Below are 21,912 nucleotides of genomic sequence, written 5' to 3'. Positions count from 1 at the left end.
GGATAACATTAAAGATGCCAAGAGAGTGAGGATAGCAGCTTGAAATTAAGACCAATTTCTATTCTTTATTGACTTAAACAAAACAAAATTATGTAATAACTTGAAATTTCATGCCAACTGGAGAATCACCCAGTTAAACAGTATTACTGAGACAAAAAAAGATTAAAACAGGTGAGATGCTGCTAAATAATAAATATAACACACACACACACACACACACACACACACACACACACACTATATATATATATATATAAAGCTAAGTCTGGGTATGAAAGGAAACAGGCTCTACAAACTAAAGACAGCCCAAAAGAATTCTGTTGTTACACTGCAAGTAAAAGAAGGAATGAATATGGAAGAATAACTCCACTGAATGCAAATGGTATGCAGGTGACTAAAGAAGACATTGTTCAACTAATGAGTGGATATTTTGCTAAAAGCCTGTCAACCTGGCATATGGAACATTGAGCTCACTGCTACCTCTTCACTGGATGAAAAAACTCAGGTGTATGTGGAGGGGTACTAGAGTTGTTGTGCACATTGAATAAGAAGTCTGCAATAGGAACTGATGGGATAATATCAACTAAACTGGCTATTCCTCTGATCAGGCTGTATACTTTGGAAAGAGTGTATAGTAATCACAGTGCACATGGGTGGTGCAAAGACTGATGAATCCAACTATCGACTTATTAGTATCTCTGGAGTGGTGGTGAAGATTTTGGAAAAGTTGGTTAGGGTTCACATTCAGAAATGGGCTGACAGAGAATCTCTACTTTGCAATGAATGCCATGGGTTTATTAAGAGAAAGTCATATTTGAGCAACTTGCTCACATTCTTGTCTGACTCAATGTTACCATTGAGTTAGACAAGAGGAATGGATACACCATCATACTTTTGGATTTTGCTAAGGCAGAATACCGAATGAAAGGCTGTTGCATAACTTGGAAGCAGGTGATCTCACTTGATATATATGAATAATCTCCTTTATCTTTTCCATGCTTTGCAAACCTGAAGCAGTAGTTTTCTGCACATCACCTTGGTGCAAATGAGGATGTAATGACATGAGCAAAATAATCAGTCTCATTAAACTACTTGAAATGTTAGCAGAAGTATGTGGATTATAGAAGTGATTATGTAAAGTTCAGAGAAGGAATTATGCCTCCGAAACAAAAATTAAGAATCATGAATTTTGAGCTTTTTTTTTTTTTTTTTTTTGTACAAGCTACACTTCAGGCATTGTCCAATATTAAGATTGCTGAAAACAAAGTAAAACTTCTTAACAGCATGAAAATGGGTTTAAGGTTTTTCATTCATCAATAGAAAGCTACTTTAAATCAATGCTTTCTTACTGTGTTTAATTTACTTGGAAATTATTCTACATTTTCTTTATAAACATAAATTGTGTACCTTTATTTTTCCTCTTTTATGAAGATTATACCATGGCAACCTAATCATCATTTTCACTTTCGTCTTACCTTATTTATCCTGGTATGCTGTAATTTTGTTCTATCCATTACACTAGAGGTAAGTTACTATATGCATTTAATTTTTCTATGTTATTAAGATTAGTTTCTTAACAGAAAATAATTTGGATTGTTAAATGTTTTCTTTTTTGTTTTACTTGATGAACAATTTCTTCACAGAGGTTCAAATATTAAACTGGAAGAATAATGATTTTAAATAGATGCCAATTTATATATAAACAAATTGAAAGCAACATTTTAAATATCTTATTCACGAAGTGCAGTACAGGCAGTCCTCAGTTTAAGCTGGCTCAATTTACGCCAATTCACAATAACGCACACTATAGTAAGAAAGCATGCCTGCGCGTGCTTTCTTACTATAGTGTGATCTGACTGAGAAACGATACTAGCAGGCACTCTAGTGTTCGAATGTTTACTGGGCTACTACGACATACATGTATCAAACCTAGTTTTACTGTTGAATCTACCTAATTGTTCTATTTATTTTTTTTTACATACGCACTTATTTAAATTGATAAAGAATGTAATTACATACCATGTCTGATAAAAGAAGTGCAAAAGTTAGCAGAACTTGGTGTTAAGAAGGCTCGGAAATCAGTCACACTTGAAAAGAAGATGGAGGTGATTCGAAGAATGGAAGATGGGCAGACACGTGCTAATGTCTGTAGAAGTATGAACTTGCCTCCATCAACTGTTACTACAATTATGATAAATGCATATAGAACAAAACAGTCTACACAACAGTCTACGGCAGTACTAAATGCAAAACATGTCAGTTATAGCAGGGGTAAACAGATGTTGCAGTAGCAGCTGCTTTTCCTAAAGAATTTCAAGACTGTGTAGAACAAGGAAGTTATCCTCCTGATCTCATTTTTAATGTTGATGAGACTGGGATCTACTAGAAAAAATTGCCATCATGCACCTTCAGTTCCTGTGAAGAATGTTCCCTCCAGGTTTTAAAGCTGCAAAAAAATAGACTTACACTTTTGTTGGGTGCAAGTGTCTCTGTAACTTTGAAGCTTAAACCAATGTTGGTGTACCATTCACAGACACCACGTGCCCTCAAGGATCTAAAAGCCATGCTGCCAGTCTATTGGAAATGGAACAAGAAAGCTTGGGTTACACAAGACGTTTTTATAGATTGGTACACAAATTATTTTGTCCTACCGTACTTCACCTCTGTAAAGAAAATGATTTGCCAGCCAAGGTATTGATTCTCTTGGATAATGCCCCTGGACATCCTCAAAACCTTGCTCAAGTAAGAACACCATTGGATGTCAAGATTGTTTACATGCTCCCCAAACACAATATCGCTTTTGCAACCGATGGATCAAGGGATTATATCAACCTTCAAAGCCTGTTACCTCCATATAACATTTATGGAAATGGTAAGAGTCTTGAACACTTCAGGAAAAACTATTAAAGACTATTGGTAGTCATTCGATATTTTGATGGCATTAACAACATCAAGGCAGCTTGAAACGAAGTGTCAGCAAAGTGTTTAAAAGGAGCATGGCAAAAACTTCTTCCAGCATTTATGCATGACTTTGAGGAATTAGAGCAAGAGGAGAATGTTATTGAAGACGTTACCAAGCTTACGCGAGAGGTGGGAATTAGACGATATTACAGCTGAGGATGTGACAGAAGTCTTAGAGAGCATGATAAACCGCTTTCCAATGAAGACTTAAAAGAATTAGCCAAACAATTAAGTCAAGGTCTTCTGAGAGATATAAAAATCACCAATTTACAGCATATCCTTGCAAGCATAGAGACATTGACTGATGAACTCTGCGAAATGGACCACAATTGGGAACGGAGTGCAAACGTAAAAAGGAGTGTAATCGCATTTATTCGAACTTACACTGAACTCCTTAAAGAAAGAAAAAGAAAATCTAGGCAGTTAACACTGGATAGTACTTTTTTCAAAAAAAAATGCAGGTGATCCGAAACCAGGAACTTCAACATAGAAATATGTAATATCTTTTCGAAGTTTCATATTTTTTGTATATAATTTTATTTTGTTTTCGTTATTAATAATTTTATTTTAACAAATATATATGTATGCATTATCAAAGCTTTAAATATAATAATGTTACACATACTTCATGTGCATATTTTTTGACTGCGCGGAACATAACTTTGTACCTCCCGTTAAAACTCGGTTCGTTTTATGCTGATTCGGTTTACACCCATTTTTTCAGGAACGGAAGCGAGGCGTAAACCCAGAGCTGCCTGCATTTGGTACTTTTTTTTTCTATCATGGAAAAAATTAATTTAATTTTCTTCCATATAGAAAGACCATGAAGAATGTTAACTGGTTCAAACAATATTAAACTTATGTACATAAATAAGGACTTTGCCTTGTCCATGATTACTGCTTGAGTTATAGGAAAGTTGTTTTAATTTCATGTCGTCAATCCATAGCACTAATAATTTTTTCATTACTTCACTCCTTAAATATCATTTCCTTGATACTTTTGCATTAACAATTCTTGTATGTAAATGCTTTATCTTCTCTGCATTGGTTACTATTGTTGAAACTATAGAAGGTGATAACTTTAATGCTTTTACACGCATCGGAATGACTCGCCAGATTTGATATGTCAAATCACTTCCATTTTTTTCCTCATTGGTCAGTTATTTCCTGAATTTATTCAGCTGAGGAAGACATCGAATGAGCTCTACCTTTAGATGACATTTTTAATTTATTATTTAAATACTAATATTAGTAAAATTTTCACTTTTTAGCAGACTTTACAACATAGTTTCTATAGAAACTAACAACAGTTTCTGCTCTTTTAAGGTTTCTTTCTTATTTCTTCTGAGTCTGGCTTCTGCTGAAGGAGGCTTAACATTTCGGGGGAATGAGTTGGCAGCTTTACTGGGGGAGAGCATTTTGAGTCTCCAGGGGTTGATGTTTTCCAGTGGCTTCTATTGCGGCCATGTCAGTGAATGCTTTTCCGTGGGATATGAGTGGTTTTGTGTAGTGGTAGGGTGAGCCTGTCACTTTGTGGAACCACCACAAGTTGGATGATCCTTTGTTCACTCACAGGGAGTGGCCTGAGAGTCACCTAATTTTTAGAGACGCTTTTTATAGCCAGTCTGATTGGCTTGAGTAGTTAGCATTTAGAACCAAAAGGCTGCAAGTTCTAATCCCACCATGGGCACTGCTCACCACCCACTAGATGCCGTTCGTGTAGATGAGGTCGCTGTAGTTGGTGGATTGAGTAGTGATGACAGAGAGCTGTAGAAGAAAGTTGTAGATGCCCTCCCTCGATAAGTATTTGGGCTACTTGGAGGTGTCACTTAATAATAATAATAGTTCATGGTGGGTCAAAATATAAACGGTTTTGAAATCCCTACCACAGTGATATAGAATATAAAACAAAAGACAATCATGAATGCTACCAATATGCTGCATTTATGCTTTTGTTTTTTGTTTTGTTCTTTATATTTTGGATTTTTTGCTGTTGATTTTGAAATTTTCATTAATTTGAATCTTTGTAGATAGAGGAAATGTAAAATGAGGCCTTCCTGTATTATAGTTTTAGCTATTATATTAGACTTTCTCAAATATGTATATCCAACCAAAATCAATCCCTTTTGTTATAATTTCATTGAAAATATGTTAATCTTAGTTGGCTATTTAAAGCTAAAATAACATGAAACAAGAGAAGGAGGATAGTAAGTAGCTGAAATGGTATAACATTTAAAATACAATGATTTAATCTTCTGCTGAATGATTTTTGTTCAATTCATATTAACACTTAAGGAAATGTAAAATACATCAGTTTTTCATACAACCCAACCAATTTCAAGACAAAATCTGGCAAAAAAAACTTTTCAAAATTATATAAAGCAGTAACTTCACACTGGCTGAATGGGCCATCCAGTTCAATTTTGGTTCCATCCCATTCTCCTGCTTGTGTTAGGATCAGTGACTAGTCATCACCAAGTTACCTGGCTTCTTAGAAACCTTCTTTTTGCTTATAATATGGAGGCAGGACTAACTACTGTCCTGTAAATTGTGTGTGTTCTTCTGGCCAGAAAGGCTCTTTGCGTCATAGATAGTATCATAACCCAGGTTTTAGTCTTTCCACCTGAAAGACCAAAACTGAGCTATATAGGTTCCTTTCAATTTTAATCAGCTAAATGATTTAAAACTGTATTGATACTTCCACTCTCACTTAATATAACTAAATAGAATATGATATCTAGAATCTACTGAGATTTGTCTGGTTGTATCAGTTTTGATTACAGCGAATAACTGGCATGTAGGCACTCTCTTTAGATGATGATGATGATGAGTAAATTAATTCATATTGTTTTGCCATATTTCAGGATGTTGAAATTAGCAAATTAAAAAAGACTGGTGCAAAACTAAAAAACATAGTTCAAATTACACATGTACTGAGCCATATCAGAGAATATTAGATATACAGTACTAGCACCATCTCTTCACTGCATAGTGAAACACAAATCTGGTACATTTTTATCATGACACTCCCATACTAGGAAAAAAAAAAAGTTTCTGCATCCACTTCAACAACATCTGTGGCCTAAAGATATGCATCACCATCTCCAGTCTTCTAAACCAGAATTATTATTCTTATCAGAACTCTAATTGTCCACCTCAAATGCCCAAACTACACATTACACAGTTCTCTCTCAGCCACAAGGGTGGCACTTGTGCATTGATCAGAAGTAACATACTATGTCAGAGATTGCAAAACTTTGAATCTCTTTCCCCCCCCCCCATTTCATCTGCTTTGGCTCAGTATTCCTCTACCAAACCAACCTACCCTTTTCATATCCTATTTCTATTGCTCTCCAAACTCCATTAACCACTTTAACCTCTTTGACTCTCTTATTATACCTGTGCTTTCTAGAACAGAAATACCTTAAGGTATTTGTGTTCTAGAAAGGTCATCCTTCTTGGGCATCCTTCCGTGAGGTCATCCATCTTGGACTTCAATGTCCATAGATCAAATTGGCTTCCTTTCTCCAATTTCACTGATCAAGAAGACAAGGATGCTGAAGAGTTTGACATTAGCTGTGATCTAACATGGATTGTCAGTCTCCTTACAAGAAACCCTGACAACTCCCCTCCAATTTGCCAACACACTTTGAGATCTCTTCCTAACAAGCTCCTCCTTCCAAGTATACTGTGAATGTCAGTTCTCCTCTTGCTAACTCAGATCATAACCTCATACAGTCTCTTTTGCTACAGAACAACCTTCACCCCACCAGTTCTCAGTCTCATATCCTTTAGCACAACAAACAAGAAGGGATGACCTCTGTATCTTCTATTCCTCTTTTCCATGGTCCAAACATTGCTTCTTTTACCCTGATCCAAACACCTGCTTGGAATAAAGGCCACCATCCAAGCCTTGGTTCTCAAAAAAGTATGCCAACTCAGTAAAGAAAAACGATTGCATACCATGAATGGCTCAAGACCAAAACTCTTGCTGCTACAAATTCATCTCCTATCCAAATGGCAGTCACTCTTTCTGGTCCCTTGCCAAGACCATTGGGCACAACTCTTGCCCACCCAGGTTTCCACCTCCCTCACATCTGGATGGTACTGTAGTCATCTTACCTAAAGACAAGGCCAACTTACTGGCATAACCCTTCTCTTCCAATTCCTACATTCTCTATGTCACCTCTCTCATAGTCTTCTGCGAGAAAGAAATCTGAAAAATCCTTAATAACCTGAACACAAACAAGACATCTGATTCTGATGGTAACCCACCTATTATGTTAAAAACTTATACCTCAGAAACAACTCCTATTCTGTATCGCATCTTCAACATATCCTGTTCAACTGGCATTTATCCTACAGCATGGAAACAGGCCCACCTCCAGCCCATCCCAAAGAAAGGTAATAAAAGTCAACCAACAAACGACTGCCCAATTACTCTCACTTCTGTTCTCTCTAAAATTATGGAGAAGGTCATTAACGACTAACTTCTGAACACCAAGTAATCAGTGACCAACACTATGGATCTTCTGCCACTTGTGATCTTCTAGCTTTCACCACCCACCTCTTGACTCAAGCCCTGTACCAAACCCATAAATTATATATTTAGTTTAATCCTTTATTCAAGTGTAAGCAAACAAAGTTTGCATCTGAAGTATCTTCAGGACTGGGGCAACTCATGGCAAAGGTGGACTGAGTTCTGATCACTTTCCTTAGTATCCCATAATGCAAAGCATATCTCCTTGGGACATGTGGAATACTATGCATTATGGGAAGGTTCACTACCCAGACCGGTTTCGACCTTTATTGAGGTCAACCTCTTCAGTGGAGGCCAGACCCAGAGGTGATACCAAGGTTGAAGCAATGCAGAAGTCATATTTCCATATGCCAGTTGCCAAAAAGTGTCACACCTTATTATTAAATTACTCTGAATTCCCTGTACCAAACCCAATCAAAAGTGTTTGATTGGGTTTGGTACAGGGACCTACTTAGCAAACTGCCTTCCACCCTATGCAAACTTTCTCACTGGTCGCCTCACTACGTGTCATGGTAGATGGCTTCCTCTCCTCAGATTTCTACATGAATGCAGGAGTACCCTAGAGTTCTATTCTTTCACCCAATTGTTTCCTCTTGTATGTAAATGACCTGCTATCACAGACTTCCAATCCTATCCACAGCTTTGCCAATGACAATACACTCCATTCCCCCTTTTTATTTGACAAACCTTGCAGTGCTTGCATATTAGAATCTTCAAGATCCACCACAATCAGTATCCTGAACTCCAATCTCCTAGCTATATCACGATGGGGCAAGAACGACCTTGTTGACATTAATGCTACCAAAACTCAGACCTGTCTGATCTCTTGCAAGAAAGAGCTCACATTCCTCCCTTTACTTTCATTAATACTGAGATATCCAAACATGATCAGCTTTCTCTCCTCAGACTGACCTATACCTCCACATTTCAACCAAAGCCTCTGCAGCTGTCAAAAAATTTAGTGTACTTTTTTGCACAAGACACTACTTCATACCTTCTAACTCGAACCATGAGGTAGTACACTAAATTCCTCTATGATTGCTTAATTCTATCCAGATAAGGACAATCCAGTTAATTACTGATCTGTCTTTCACATATCCACTTCAATCCCTCTCTCACACACAGATGTTCAGTTTCTACCTAGTGCCTCTTCTACAGATACTTTCATGGACAGTGCTCTGCTGAATTAGCCACTATTATTCCTCCACTTTCCTCCAAAATCATTACAACAAGGAATGCCGCTAACCAACACCCATTTACAGTCCATATTGAAACTCACCAAACCAATTTCACTGCCTTATCTTTCATTCTATCTACTTTTGTTCTGTGGGATGGGCTGGAGGTGGTCCTGTTTCCATGCTGTAGGGTAGATGCCAGTTCAAAAAAAAAAAAAAATATATATATATATATATATATATATATATATATATATAAATAGATTGATCCTTTCCTCTTGCCCATACATGGGCAATCTGCTATAGGTCTTTGGACCTTTCATCTTTCATGCAGGTCAGATATTTAAAAAAAAAAAATCTCCACTTCACTGCAACAAAATCAACCCAAGCTCAATAAACATAATTGTGTGAAATTTCCCAGAATAACCTACTAGAACTTAAGGCTTTCAGTATGATCATTTCCACTTGTGTTTCTCATGTGTACATTACAATTCTTATATTGTATCCTCTATGATGTCTCCATGACTGAGACAAAATTCCTACTTAGAAAAATGCACCATGAAAAGTACAAGTGCTTTCATAGTGTCCCTACAATGTATATGTGTGTGTGTATATCAGGGGCATATATATATATATATATATATATATATTGGGGGTGAATATTCCGGGTGTGTGATGTGCATCCACAAAATAGCAATATATCCGATATTATATTTTTGCATTTATTCCCTTTAAAGACTCCTCTAATTGTTTCCTTGCTTGCATGATTTCTAAAATTGAACACAATACACTAATGCTTCATGAAGAGGACACTTTTCGATGGTTAAACATTGCATCTTATTCATGTTAATAGCCCAGGTGTGCAGTCTCAAATACATACACCTTTGAGCCCTTTGAACAAACATAGATGTTGCAGCAGGTCAAATTCTTAGCGTTTCAATGGTTTTAAACCTGCTAGAAGGTGAAGCAGAGTGAGCACTGAAACAATAGCACCTAGTGGTTGTGATTGGTTATTGTGTCTGGCGCATGCATGCATGTGGCATAGTCTTCTGGGGAGGAGTGTTTTTCCATTAAGTGTGTTATTCAAGTTGTCTCTAATTACAGTAATTGTCCTAGTACACAGATGCTAAATATCTGTTTACTGTATTTAGTTATAAACAAAGTGACTTGTATTTTGCTGTTTTTGTTTACTTATTGTGCAGTATAGCATCTGTTAAGGTTGGAAAGTTTTTTAGCGGCATAGGGAAATTTTTATTTTAGTCTTCAGAAACCACAGATGTAGTAAAAATTTATCTATTCCTGAATAAAAATGAATACTTCCGTGTATTGTAAAACGTTGTTGATCTACAACATAATACTAGCATATGTGAAATATCTATTATTGATAAGACAGAAGAGCTGCTGAGACTAAAAAAAAACCTAATGAATGTAGGATTCCTGAAAGTGGGATAATTCCGAGAATAATTGGATATTATGTATCCTATTATTGTGTAAAATATATACTGAGTCTAAGTAAGCAAAAGAAAATTCTTAGAAAATGAAGCGAAATATACATAAACCATAGAAATACACATAACATGCACAACAAAATTTTACAAGATGATTTGTTGCTCAATCAAACCATGTATTCCTGCCACACTTAAATGAATCACCTGATTAACATTATTAGTTCATTGAATTAGCCCCTGCCTATAGTGACTGTTTATTATTAGTTATTTATTTATAATTTGCAAGCAAATCTCTTTCCATCTCCTCAAAAATGTTTTGTTTTTTCCATTATGCCATCATAAATTCACTTATTCATGTCTAGACTTAAGAGGATCACATGCTGTTTTCTCTATCCAGCAACATATAGGATGCACGTGTCATAAATATCAATTATTAATAAATCATTAATGAAAATATTTCTACTCAAACTTATTCCTTCCTTTACATTTTCCATTCTCACATGACTTATTAATGATGGTTCACATATTTACACCTTCGAGTAATTCAAATATACCAACCAAATATCATTGTTTTCTAATATATCTTAAAACAAACATAGTTTCCCCTCCCCTCCCCACTCTATGCAGATTTGGTTACAATTGATTGATAAATTGAAGTACTCAAACTTATCCTGCAATTAATTGCATTGGACCAATTAAGATGTGCTATACACTCTTAAAACTTTCATACATGCCGTCACGTTGATGTGAATTTTGTAGTAGGGGTTACATAAGCCGCATGACAGCACACCTAACTGTTATGGGCACACGACACCACTGATATATATGTGTGCGTGTGTATGATATAACTGATGGACTCAGCTGAGAGAGACATTTTTGAAACAGATTAAATTACAATAAGCCAAGAGATAAAAATAGGACACTTTTATTTTAAATAAACGCACAACTAGTTTCGTCTTCTTAGAAGACTTCATTGGGTGTATAACATGAAAGACCAACAAACGTTGCAAGAGAAAAAAATCTAAACATTAAACTGCTAACATATTAACATTTGAAGGTGTTCCGTCTGTCTCTTCGTCGTTGGGCATGTGCATGCATTCAAGGTCTTGTGAACACCAAGTTGGATAGAAGTGCAATGGCAGTCTGAGAGATTATAGCTGAAGTTAGTGTTGAGATGTACTATTGAGGATGATTTCTTTAGATTCTACAATTTTTTTCTTCAGTTTTTCATAGCATCGAAATATGTTTTCTGATTTGTCTCACATGACTGGGTGAATGATAGTTTTCATCATTAGCATTAGCAGAATTGAGGATGTGGTTCAACAGAGCACTTGCTCTAGTTCTGCCATATGTGGCATCTCTTTTATGTTCTTCTAGAAGTAATTTGATGGATTTTTCAGTCTGGCCAAAATAAGGCATGTTGCAGTTGCACCAAATATGATAAACACTGGGATATTTTAAGTTATGTTTTTGCTTGGGCATGCTGAGCAAGGAATGGAACTTAAGTAGAGGAGTGAAAGAAATCCAGATGAAATCCAATTTTTTGAGACTAATTTAGGTGAAACAGAACTGATATATGGTAGGGATATGTAGCCTTTTTCACTGTTTCTATCTTCAGTATGGTGAGGAGGTGGATTGAATAGCAGCTTATTAACTGTTTGTTTTGAATAACCATTTTGCTGAAAGATTGTAAAAAGAAATCGAAGAGGAGCGAATGAGCATGTTTACCTAGTGTAGAGATAATGCCAAGTTTTTAAAGATATATATATATATATATATATATATAATAAAAAATTAGTTGACACAAGAAATCCTAATCTAAAAAAAAAAAAAATCACACATTCATGACATAAACAATTTACATCATCACTTATGGATATTTTAAACCAGACTGTTCATTTCTGACTAAATCTGAAATTGCAGTTATAAAAACCACAGTCCACCTTAACCATTTTCAGCTTCTTATTTCTGAAGATGATCTTCTGCGTGTCGGTTATCTAAATTGCCAGCCTGGCTGGCCGAGTGGTTAGCGTATCCGCTCTCCAGCTAAAAGGCTGTGGGTTCGAATCCCGCCGTGGGCATGGATGTTTGCGATTGTCCTTGGAAATACCAGTGGTGGTGGTGGGTGGCAGTAGATGGTGTTGGTGTAGTTGCGGTCAGTTGGTCGATTGAGTGGCGGAGATAGAGTTGTAGAGCAGGTGCCCTCCCTCGATGAGTCCTTGGACTCCCTGGAGATGTCTAATAATAATAATAAATGGCACAATCATCTTTGTAGGTAACCTTAATATTGACAACTCCCACTGGTCACAATTTTCCAATTCCACTGACTCAGGTTCCACTGTTTTAATGATTCCCTTCTATGAAAGATTTTAACAAAAACTCTCCTTAGGACACCCATAGGTTTCTATGATTTTACATAATCCGATAATCCTGCTGTAGAGACTAAAACTTGGAACTTTTTCAAGCTATGTCAGACCTTCAGTGAGCAAGATGGTGATCAATGGGGGAATAAAATGCATCTCACACATGAAGATCCATCCATGCCTGGAGGAATTCAAAGCTAAAATCTGTTGGTTGGAGAGTGAGTACACTATCCACTTGACCAACCAGGCTGACAGAATATGACATAGAAGTATTTGCTATAAGCAGTGATCTAATAAAAATCATCCACCTATGAACTTAAATGTCATTCTCCCAATACCTCTGATCTTTTCTTAAGCAGTTTTCCTTTAAGGTATACTGTGAAGATCAACTCTTCTTTCATGTCCTTCTCACTATAAGGGTGTCAAGTTGGATGACCTCTGGGACTTTTTCATGTGGAACATCTTTACACACTTCCTGTAATTTTTTATATGGAGAAAATACATGGATACTTCCATCAGAAAATTGGGTGACAGAAGTGACTATGGCTACTTCAACACACAGAGTGAATAGCCAACATTACCTTATTTTGTGACAACTTGAGTTTTACTGGGGTGATTTGAAAAAAAAGCAAAATATATTGATTTTCTTTCATCATTCTGGGAAAAAAAAATGTGAAACTTTGAGTACATCTTGGAGATGAGCTTTTTTCTAATGACTGAGAATTCCAGAAAACCACATGACCTATGTAACACTTATGTGACCAATGTCAAACCGCCAATTTTAGTCATGTGACACTTCACTAAGCTGACAACAAAACACTATGTCCATAAGGGAACAAAAAATGCCAAACATCACATAGTACATAATATAAAATATTAATTTAAAAGAAAACAAGCAAACACAAACAATCTAATTTCTTCCCATAAATTTCATGAAGTTTCACACATAAATAACACAAGTACAAATATCTCAACAAAATGAAAATCAAAACTCAAATTGTTTAATTACCTGCAATCTCCAATACATTAAAATGAGATTAATACAAAAAATACTATTAATTACTCTCATGTTTCTTTTTCTCTTTCAAACCACAAACCATTATTCACTAATAACTTATACAATTTTTATCAAATTGTTTTCCTGCAAATAAATAATACATTATTTCTGTTATTTTATATTATTCTTAGCATTTTCTATATATAATATATCCTAAAGTAATAAAATTGTGCACAAAACAAAAAAGCAGTTTTCTACACAATACTAGTTGACTAACTTAGTGATAACACAATGGACCATAGAGGAAATGTACTCTGTAGCATAATATGTTATATAACTGGAAACCCTCAAATTATTATTATTCCATGGAGTCCTAAGACTCATCATGGGAGAACCAAACTATCAACACAGTATCTACTGTACCTCTCCTTGAAACCATTAATAGACAAAGCACACTGACTCAGGCAACCCATTCCATTCATAATTGTATAACTATTGCATAAGCACAGGAGTTCAAAACAAGGAATCTTTTTGAAATATGTATTGTTCTGTGTGCTGGTCAAGCAATCACAGAAACTAGATATGCACTGCCACCATTCAGATAAGTTATGAAGTAATATATAAATAGAATAACTTGTGCTTTACTGGAAAAGACAGCACAACATTGATAGTACAATAGTGCTTTTACAGTCTTAAAAATGTTATTGGCCAAGAACATGTCCATTGTAAAATTGCACAACAATATAGAATCTTGCTGAAATATGTTTGAATGCTTATTATTAACCAAATCAGGAAGCGACAAGCTGCAAGGTAACGGGACATGGTGATTATAACTAATGTGGAAACGATATATATTTATTCTCGTAGACAGGCTTATACGTTGGTTATGCATTTCTAAATCACTTAGGGAGTTGAAACAACGCAAATATAGCCATTCTGGTCTTGCAGACCATGCTCTGGATACTCGCCACAGAATATGGTGGAAGAAAGCAACAATAATACACCGGAGCAAATATAAATTCGAAAGATTATTTATGGAATCAGCCTCTGCCCTAAGAAACTCTCCAAACCTCAACAAATTTGATTGTATGCGACTGCCCCAAATTTGGGAGGCGTACATCAGCAGACCTTCAGCCCAACAGCCAAGAACACCTACTTAGCACACCAGAGGGCACCATCAGGACTTCTAGGAGAACGATAGCTTCATATCTTCATTTCCAGTTACTGTATTGTTAGGGCCTGTGTGCACCTGCCTTTTTGTAAGTTCCTTTAGAAAATGGCAATGAGACATTGCCGAAATATCGGAAATATCTATTAAAGTATTATTTAATTTATATTCAGATCTACGTTGTTTCAATTCCCTAAGTGATTTAGAAAAAGATATATATTTAATAAAAGATCTTTATTAACTTTTCCAAGTATGAGCATCTATCTGCAATATATCTTTTCTCCAGTGGTATATATTTTATGGTCCAAGTAATTTTTTAATCAGTTTATATTAATAATAACCAGCTATTATTAATACAAACCAAATAACGAGGTTAAAGTAAATAATTTACAATAATTAATTACATGATCTGGTAATTATTAATACTTCCCAACTCTTGATGGTAAATGTAATAAATTTCAATGTGCTAAGTTTAAGGGAGGGTGAGGAAGTACCATGTGACTCCTGGCTTTGGAAATTTATTTCTGTTGGCTTTTGATGTACACTTAAACCCACATTGAACATTGTGAGCAATTAATCTAATTATGCATTGATTTAGTGAAAACTTGTTCAATTTCACATAACACATTTTTTCTTCTTTTTTTTTTCTTCTTCTTTTTTTTTTTTTTAGTCAAAAGCGCTAATGAAGAAGCGTTACAGATACTTTTTCATAATGGATTTGTTTTTTGGTAGATTACCATAATTGACAAGTTCATTAATTGTCAGTTGGACACGTGTTCATAATTTTGTGAGCCCGCTCTATCAATTGGCTCTTTTCATTATGAAATTTTGTGTATGGTTTTCAGAGAAAATTACACGTGACTCCCAGCTTCATCTCCCTGCCCTGGAAGCAGCTTAATACTGATTACTATGTTAATGGGAGAGGTTTGTTTTTCTTATTTACGTCAGTCGCTAGTAAGTGAGTACATTTCTCCACATTTTTTAACGACCAAGTTAATATGTTTAGATAGAAAAAAGGGAAAAATAATCAGTTATTCACAAGAGAAGAGTATTATTCCTTTTTAGCAAAAGCTAAAAAGAACAAAGAGAAGGTTTCTGGCAAAACACCTGAGGATTATCAACACTTATCAAGATATGATATTGGAAATGTTGAAAAACTCATCATACCTGTTAAAAATGAAGGAGACCCGATTATGTATTACACTTTTTTGAAGGAAAATTTTCAGTTAATTCATGACATTCATATTGCCATCGGCCATGGAGGACAAAACAGAATGACGAAAGAGATTAAAGAGAAGTATAAGAACATAACAGTTGAAATTGTTATGATATATTTGTGAACCCTGCCAAAAGAAATTGAGCATTCCAAAAAAAAGGACTCATTGTTAAACCAATTAAAAGCAGAAAATTTAATTCTAGATGTCAGATTGATTTAACTGATATGCAGTCACAAGCTGATGGTGATTATAAACTTATAATGGTTTATCAAGACCATCTCACGAAATTTGTTCAACTTAGAGCTTTGAAAACAAAATGAGCTGAAGAAGTTGCATATCATCTATTGGATGTATTTACAATATTTGGAGTCCCATGCATCTTGCAAAGTAACAATGACCATTAATTCATGAATAAAATTATTGAAGAAGTCTGCGGAATGTGGAATGAGCTTAAGATTGTTCATGGAAAACCACGGCAAAGTCGATCACAAAGCTCGGTTGAAAGAGCAAACCAAGACATTGAAAAAATGTTATCCACATGGCTTGAAACAAATAAAACAACAAAATGGTCAGAAGGGGTAACATTTATTCAATTAATGAAAAACAGAGCACATCACTCTGGAATAAATAGCAGTTTCTATAAAGCTATGTTTGGCTGTAAAGCTAAGGTAGGTTTGAAAACATACTTACCAGTCGATACCTTGTCAGAAATCACGAGTAAAGATCTTGAGATGATATTAAAAGATCAAACTAATCAGTATTAGGACAGATAACGGTGACAATGTGGAAGTGGAAATAGATGGTACAAGTGAAGACTTATCTGTTGGAGATCCAAACAAAAACAGAAATAAGCGTGTTAGCCAAATCGAAGGAAAACAACATTCTTCTGAAACAGGAACGATAGATGAGGAAGATAACAAAATAAAAAATATAACTAATGTTGAATTAGAAAATAATGAAAAAAGTAAGGAAAGTACTTCTTTTGCACTCAATGAAATCACAGAAAAAATTCAAGAATATCGAAACTCTGCTAAGCAGTCACTTAAGAAGCAAATTGAAAAAATGTTACAGCTTTCATTGACTAAATTTCCAATTGCAAATGTAGGAGAAAAATGTTCAGATAAGAATTCAAGATGTAGATAGGGCTAAGACTGATAACTGGAATATTATAGCTGTTATAATTTCTATTGAGAATGAAAACCTATATAAATTAGATAAAAAATATGGTATTTTAAACCAACTCTATTTGAGGAACGAATTTACCGTTTGTAAGGAAACTTTTATTTCAATTAATGAAGATAAGTCTAAGAAACAGCCCATTGTAACTCAAATCTGCAAATGTAAAAAAGTCAGAAATCCTTTGTAATTCCAAGTGCTACAAAGGTCTTTCCTGCAAAAATAAGTAATTTGTTTTTAACCGGACAACAATATAATCATATAATAAGGTATTTATCTCCTATTTTTTCTGTTAAATTTTTCTCCTATTAAAAAAAATATTTTTTATAAAACATGTTTTTATTACATTTACCAGACTCCTCTAGGAATTATTAATAATTACCGGTTCATGTGATTAATTCTCGTAAATTATTTACTTTAACATCGTTATTTGGTTGGTATTAATAATTAATAATAATAATAGCTGGTAACTATTAATAATAACCAGATTTATTACATTATCCATAACATATATATATTAGGGCATGCAACATGGCATCCTATCACAACACCTCTTTCAAACTCCATCAATTCCCTTCTTGTAGCCATTTCACCTAGACACAGTTGCACTGACTTGGAAGTATCATATTCCTCTAATTTATACTGGTTACAAACACGTGATTTGTTACATGGCATGATGCACCTTGCCCATGGGGATGTCTGTTGACTTCTTTCCAAACAGTGTATTATGGATTTCATTCACTTCATTCCCTTGCCATATACCATTGGTGCTGCATTGTTAAATAAAAATTATCGTTGAATACCAGTGATTCTAAATGGTGACTTCAATGTTCATTACTCCGATCATTTCACAAGTCCTTGCCAAATTTCTTAAAGAGAAGTTCAACCTCAACACCAGCCCTGCTGAAGTAAATATGAAAAGCTGTGCTTCTATAGATGCAATTTTTCATCAGGGCATTAAAATATGAGACAGACTTGTGACTATAAATTATGTAGCTACCACAAATCAGTTTGTAACTTGTATTACTGAAAATGAAACTTTCTTTTTTCTTCTCATAGCATGTCATTTACACATGCATATTTTTTTCCTTTCTATAGTTAGACTACTGCCTCACCTATTTGACTGAGTTATAGAAATTACTCAGAATAATTAATAGAAACAACCAAATTACAGTGGTTACATAAATGGTAATTTATGCAACCACATTGGAAAGGCAATTTGCTGTTGCTGCTGTTCTTTTTAGGTATTTCCATGGGGACTGCTCCACTGAGCTGGTAGCATCATTCCTCTGCTTTTCATTGTGCCTATTAAAACAAGAGCAGCAGTAGCCAAACATTCTTTTATAATCTGTTTCTCTTATTTTATTGCATCTGCCTCTGCGAAAGTCTTTTTTCCAAAGAACAAATTGTTTTCCACACCTCCAGCTTTTCAAAAAAAATAAATAAATGCATGCACACAGGTTCCTTCTTTCCCAATCTTTGCTTATATTCTACATGCATAGCCACATCATTATTTTATAATATATATATATATATATATAGTGATCTACCATTTATCTAACCTTCAAAACAATGACCCTTCAATTATCCAACCCCTCAATTATCAGAACAGCAAATTGCCTTTCCAATGTGGTTGCATAAATGGTAGATTGATGATGATGATTAGTTTCCTTTCATCCATACGGATGGTAGGGGCAGCTATGCTACCATACTAGGGAAGTGACTATGAGCAAGGTGGTTTCCTGTTGCCTTCCTTGCCGTACTATATCCTATGGCTGTATCCTGTATGTTCATGGGACCAGTTTGCTTGTTTGTGGGATAAAACACCCCAGGATAAACTGGGGGAAAAAACCCTACTGTCCATGCCCAAGACCAGCTAACTTGGCTATGGCTGAAGAAGCTTCAGCTCCTTATGTCTTCAATGGGAATCGAACCTAGGACACTCCTTCCCCAGGCATATGGTTCAAAGCGCACAGCCACTAGGCTAACTGCACGGACAAATGGTAGATTACTGTATAATATATTCTAATTCTGTTATGACCACTAGTGATTTTTCACTATACTGAAAACAACATCATGTATTATCAGACATTCATTATTCTTTCCTATTTATAAGAGTAGCTTATTACTTTTGAAATTGCAAAATATTATGGGAAGAATTAGATGTGTTATATTGAGAAAAGAAATGCCAGAGCTCTTGAATTTTGAACAATTGATGCAGAGTTTTAAAACTTACTATTTCTATTATCTTCTAAATTGAGGCAAAGCATAATCTTTAAGTTGTAATATTATTGACCTTTAACACTGAAAATGTTAAGACTAATATATTTTTCATAAATAATGTTTAAATTGAGCTAAGATATTCTAGCTAGCATAAAGATTTAATATATGTAAGACTTGTTTCTTGGGTACCCATTAAAACAGCTAAATTTTGCTTATTCTGTGTAATTTAATTTCAGTGACTTGCAGTCACATACATTAAATAAGCCTATTTTAATATAATTACAAAATATGGCTTAGTCATAAGAAACACAAATATAAAATCACTGTGAAAGCTGCATATTTAGTTGTTTTCCACTTTGTTTATATCCATATATAAGCTGTTCTCTGAAAAATTATCATTATCTAAAGATAACATTCTCCAATTTATTGCATATTCAGTGCAGCTTCAAAATTTCAACAAGATAGACTGCTAAATGTTATGAATATATCAATGAAGAAGCACAATGTTGACACTTTTATCTGTGATGTTTTATTTTGTCAATAATTATTTATTCAGTGTCATTTATGGTGTAAGAAAAACTATTTAATTTGAGAACTTCATTAATTCTCAAATTATTGAGTATCAATAAAAAAAAACGATTTTTTTAGTTTTGAAAGTTTGCTTATTAAAAGGCAAAAGACAAACCTACAGCATATCTACACTTTGAATTTCAGTAGCAGTTCAGTGAAATAATATACTTTTCTCTCCTTGTTCTTTTTCCTCTTGATATTAAAAAAGTCTTTTCACATATCACTTCTCAGTATTTTTAACATTTAATAAAATGGCGGTAGGGTTACAATCACTAAATGAATTTGCAGCTAAAGTCCAGTAATTTGGACCACTAGACTAGACTTTTTATGATAATACATTATAATGTGACATTTGTATTGCATGAAAGTTTAAGAATATTGAGTATAAGGAGATTAGTTATTAGGACATAATGTTTGTTATTAGTACATAAAGTACTTGTTTTTGTGTCTTAATTGTGTTGCTGTGACAAAAATTATTTTCCTTCAGATATTAATATATATTGTTTTATTTAGGTGTTTGTTGCTCGAAGTGTTTGGTTGAAAAGGTTTTGGAGATTACTGTTCAAAAAACATGAACCCAAAAATAGGTATAAGATTATTGAAAAGGAGATTGATGCTAATCATGATTGGTATTGCATGGAAGGCTGTAGATATATTAATGATTTTCAAAGTTGAAAATTTCACACATTCATGAATAAAAGAAATGGTGGAAATTTTTGTATTTTGTGTTGATCACAAATAATTTATCTGGTTAGTTTCATTTTGGAAGAGGAGAGTTAATCCAGTTTGGATGGAAAATTTATTTGATATGAGCAGGCCGTACTTAAATTTGTAAGCTTTCTTAATAACTAAATTTACTTTTGCAATTTACCATATGTAGATGTGAAAATGAAGGGCATTTTTTTTCTTGGAAAGTAGATTCTATTTATGGAATGATTTGTGAGACTACTTAAGTATTTAACTACCAAACTTTGATTAAAAACTGAGTTCTAGTCATTTTTCATATCCTCAACTTACAGAGGGAAAAAATAAATGATTATCTGAAATGAAGTTATTGTTTGGTTAAACAATTGACAACAACTGTAGTTAATCTTAAAGTTAAAGGTTTAAATCAATTAATGAATACATACTAAATAATGATTGCACTTTAAAAAAAATTCAAATTTTATTTATGTACTGAGTAAAGTAATAGTGAAATAAAATACGAAATTTAATCTAGCTTTTGTAGCAATTTTGTTTCTTCTAAATCAGATTAGAAATTTATATGGAATGATATATAGTAATCCAGAATTTTTTTTAATTATTACTCACAATTGATTTTTATATGTCAATTTAACTGCAGTAACTTTAAAAGTGACTGCATTTGTTATTATATGGATGGATGTGATTTAGCTGATCAATAAGTATTCCTTTATATTATTGTTATTTGGTTAAACAATTTTCAAAGTTGAAAATTTCGCACATTCATGAATAAAAGAAATGGTGGAATTACAGCTGAAGCAACTGAGTTTATAAGGCCAATTTGTCTCTTCTTTAGGAGGGAAAAACCTTGTCAACTCGCATTAACTGAAAAAGTCCTTACAACAGACTTTTGTTACAGCAAATTTAAATACTACATGATCAATTTGCTGTGGTGACTTAAATTTTACATAGCATTGTAGTTTGTTACAGTGAGTGAGTTAACTGTATAAAAGTGTTCATATCTAGTCTGTCTGTGTTCACTGGGCATCTACAGATGCCGTATGGTCACTGTAGATGCCCGATGAAGTTCCACACTAAGCCTTGCCATGTAGTCCTGTTGTTTGCCCTTCTGCAGCCTCAACTCTCTGAAGATCAGTCACTCCACACACGCCATCCATCCATCTCATTGATGGTCTACCCCTGCCTCTTTTTCCAGGAACTTTACCTTCTATTACTGTTCTGAGAAGTCCTCCTTCCATCCTTTCTATATGTCCAAAATATTTTAACTTTCTTCTGTCAATATCCTTAAGGAGCCTTAAAGTTCTACTAATCTTTTCTAACACCCATTCATCTGTACGCCTTTCAGTGTATGATATCCTCAACAGCCTTCTGT

The 21,912-nt window shown here is 34.4% G+C and overlaps 1 protein-coding gene across 4 annotated transcripts in view; it reads left to right on the top strand.

The window, feature by feature from the left end:
- Positions 1–20,942, top strand: part of LOC150105306 (polyamine-transporting ATPase 13A3-like) — a 479,234-nt gene extending 458,292 nt beyond the window's left edge. For all 4 annotated transcript variants that reach the window (XM_090394686.1, XM_090394683.1, XM_090394684.1 and 1 more), the window contains 2 exons: positions 1,432–1,524; positions 20,352–20,942. In XM_090394686.1, the coding sequence (XP_090250812.1) occupies positions 1,432–1,524; positions 20,352–20,513 (255 nt within the window). In that variant the 3' untranslated portion in view covers positions 20,514–20,942. The remainder of the gene's footprint in view (positions 1–1,431; positions 1,525–20,351) is intronic.
- The last annotated feature ends 970 nt before the right edge of the window (positions 20,943–21,912 follow it).

This window comes from Typopeltis vanoorti, chromosome 6 (genome assembly GCF_054136105.1).
Source record: "Typopeltis vanoorti isolate ZY-2024b chromosome 6, IOZ_Tvanoo_1.0, whole genome shotgun sequence".
Classification (NCBI taxonomy): domain Eukaryota; kingdom Metazoa; phylum Arthropoda; class Arachnida; order Uropygi; family Thelyphonidae; genus Typopeltis; species Typopeltis vanoorti.
This window is presented reverse-complemented; position numbering and strand designations above follow the sequence as displayed.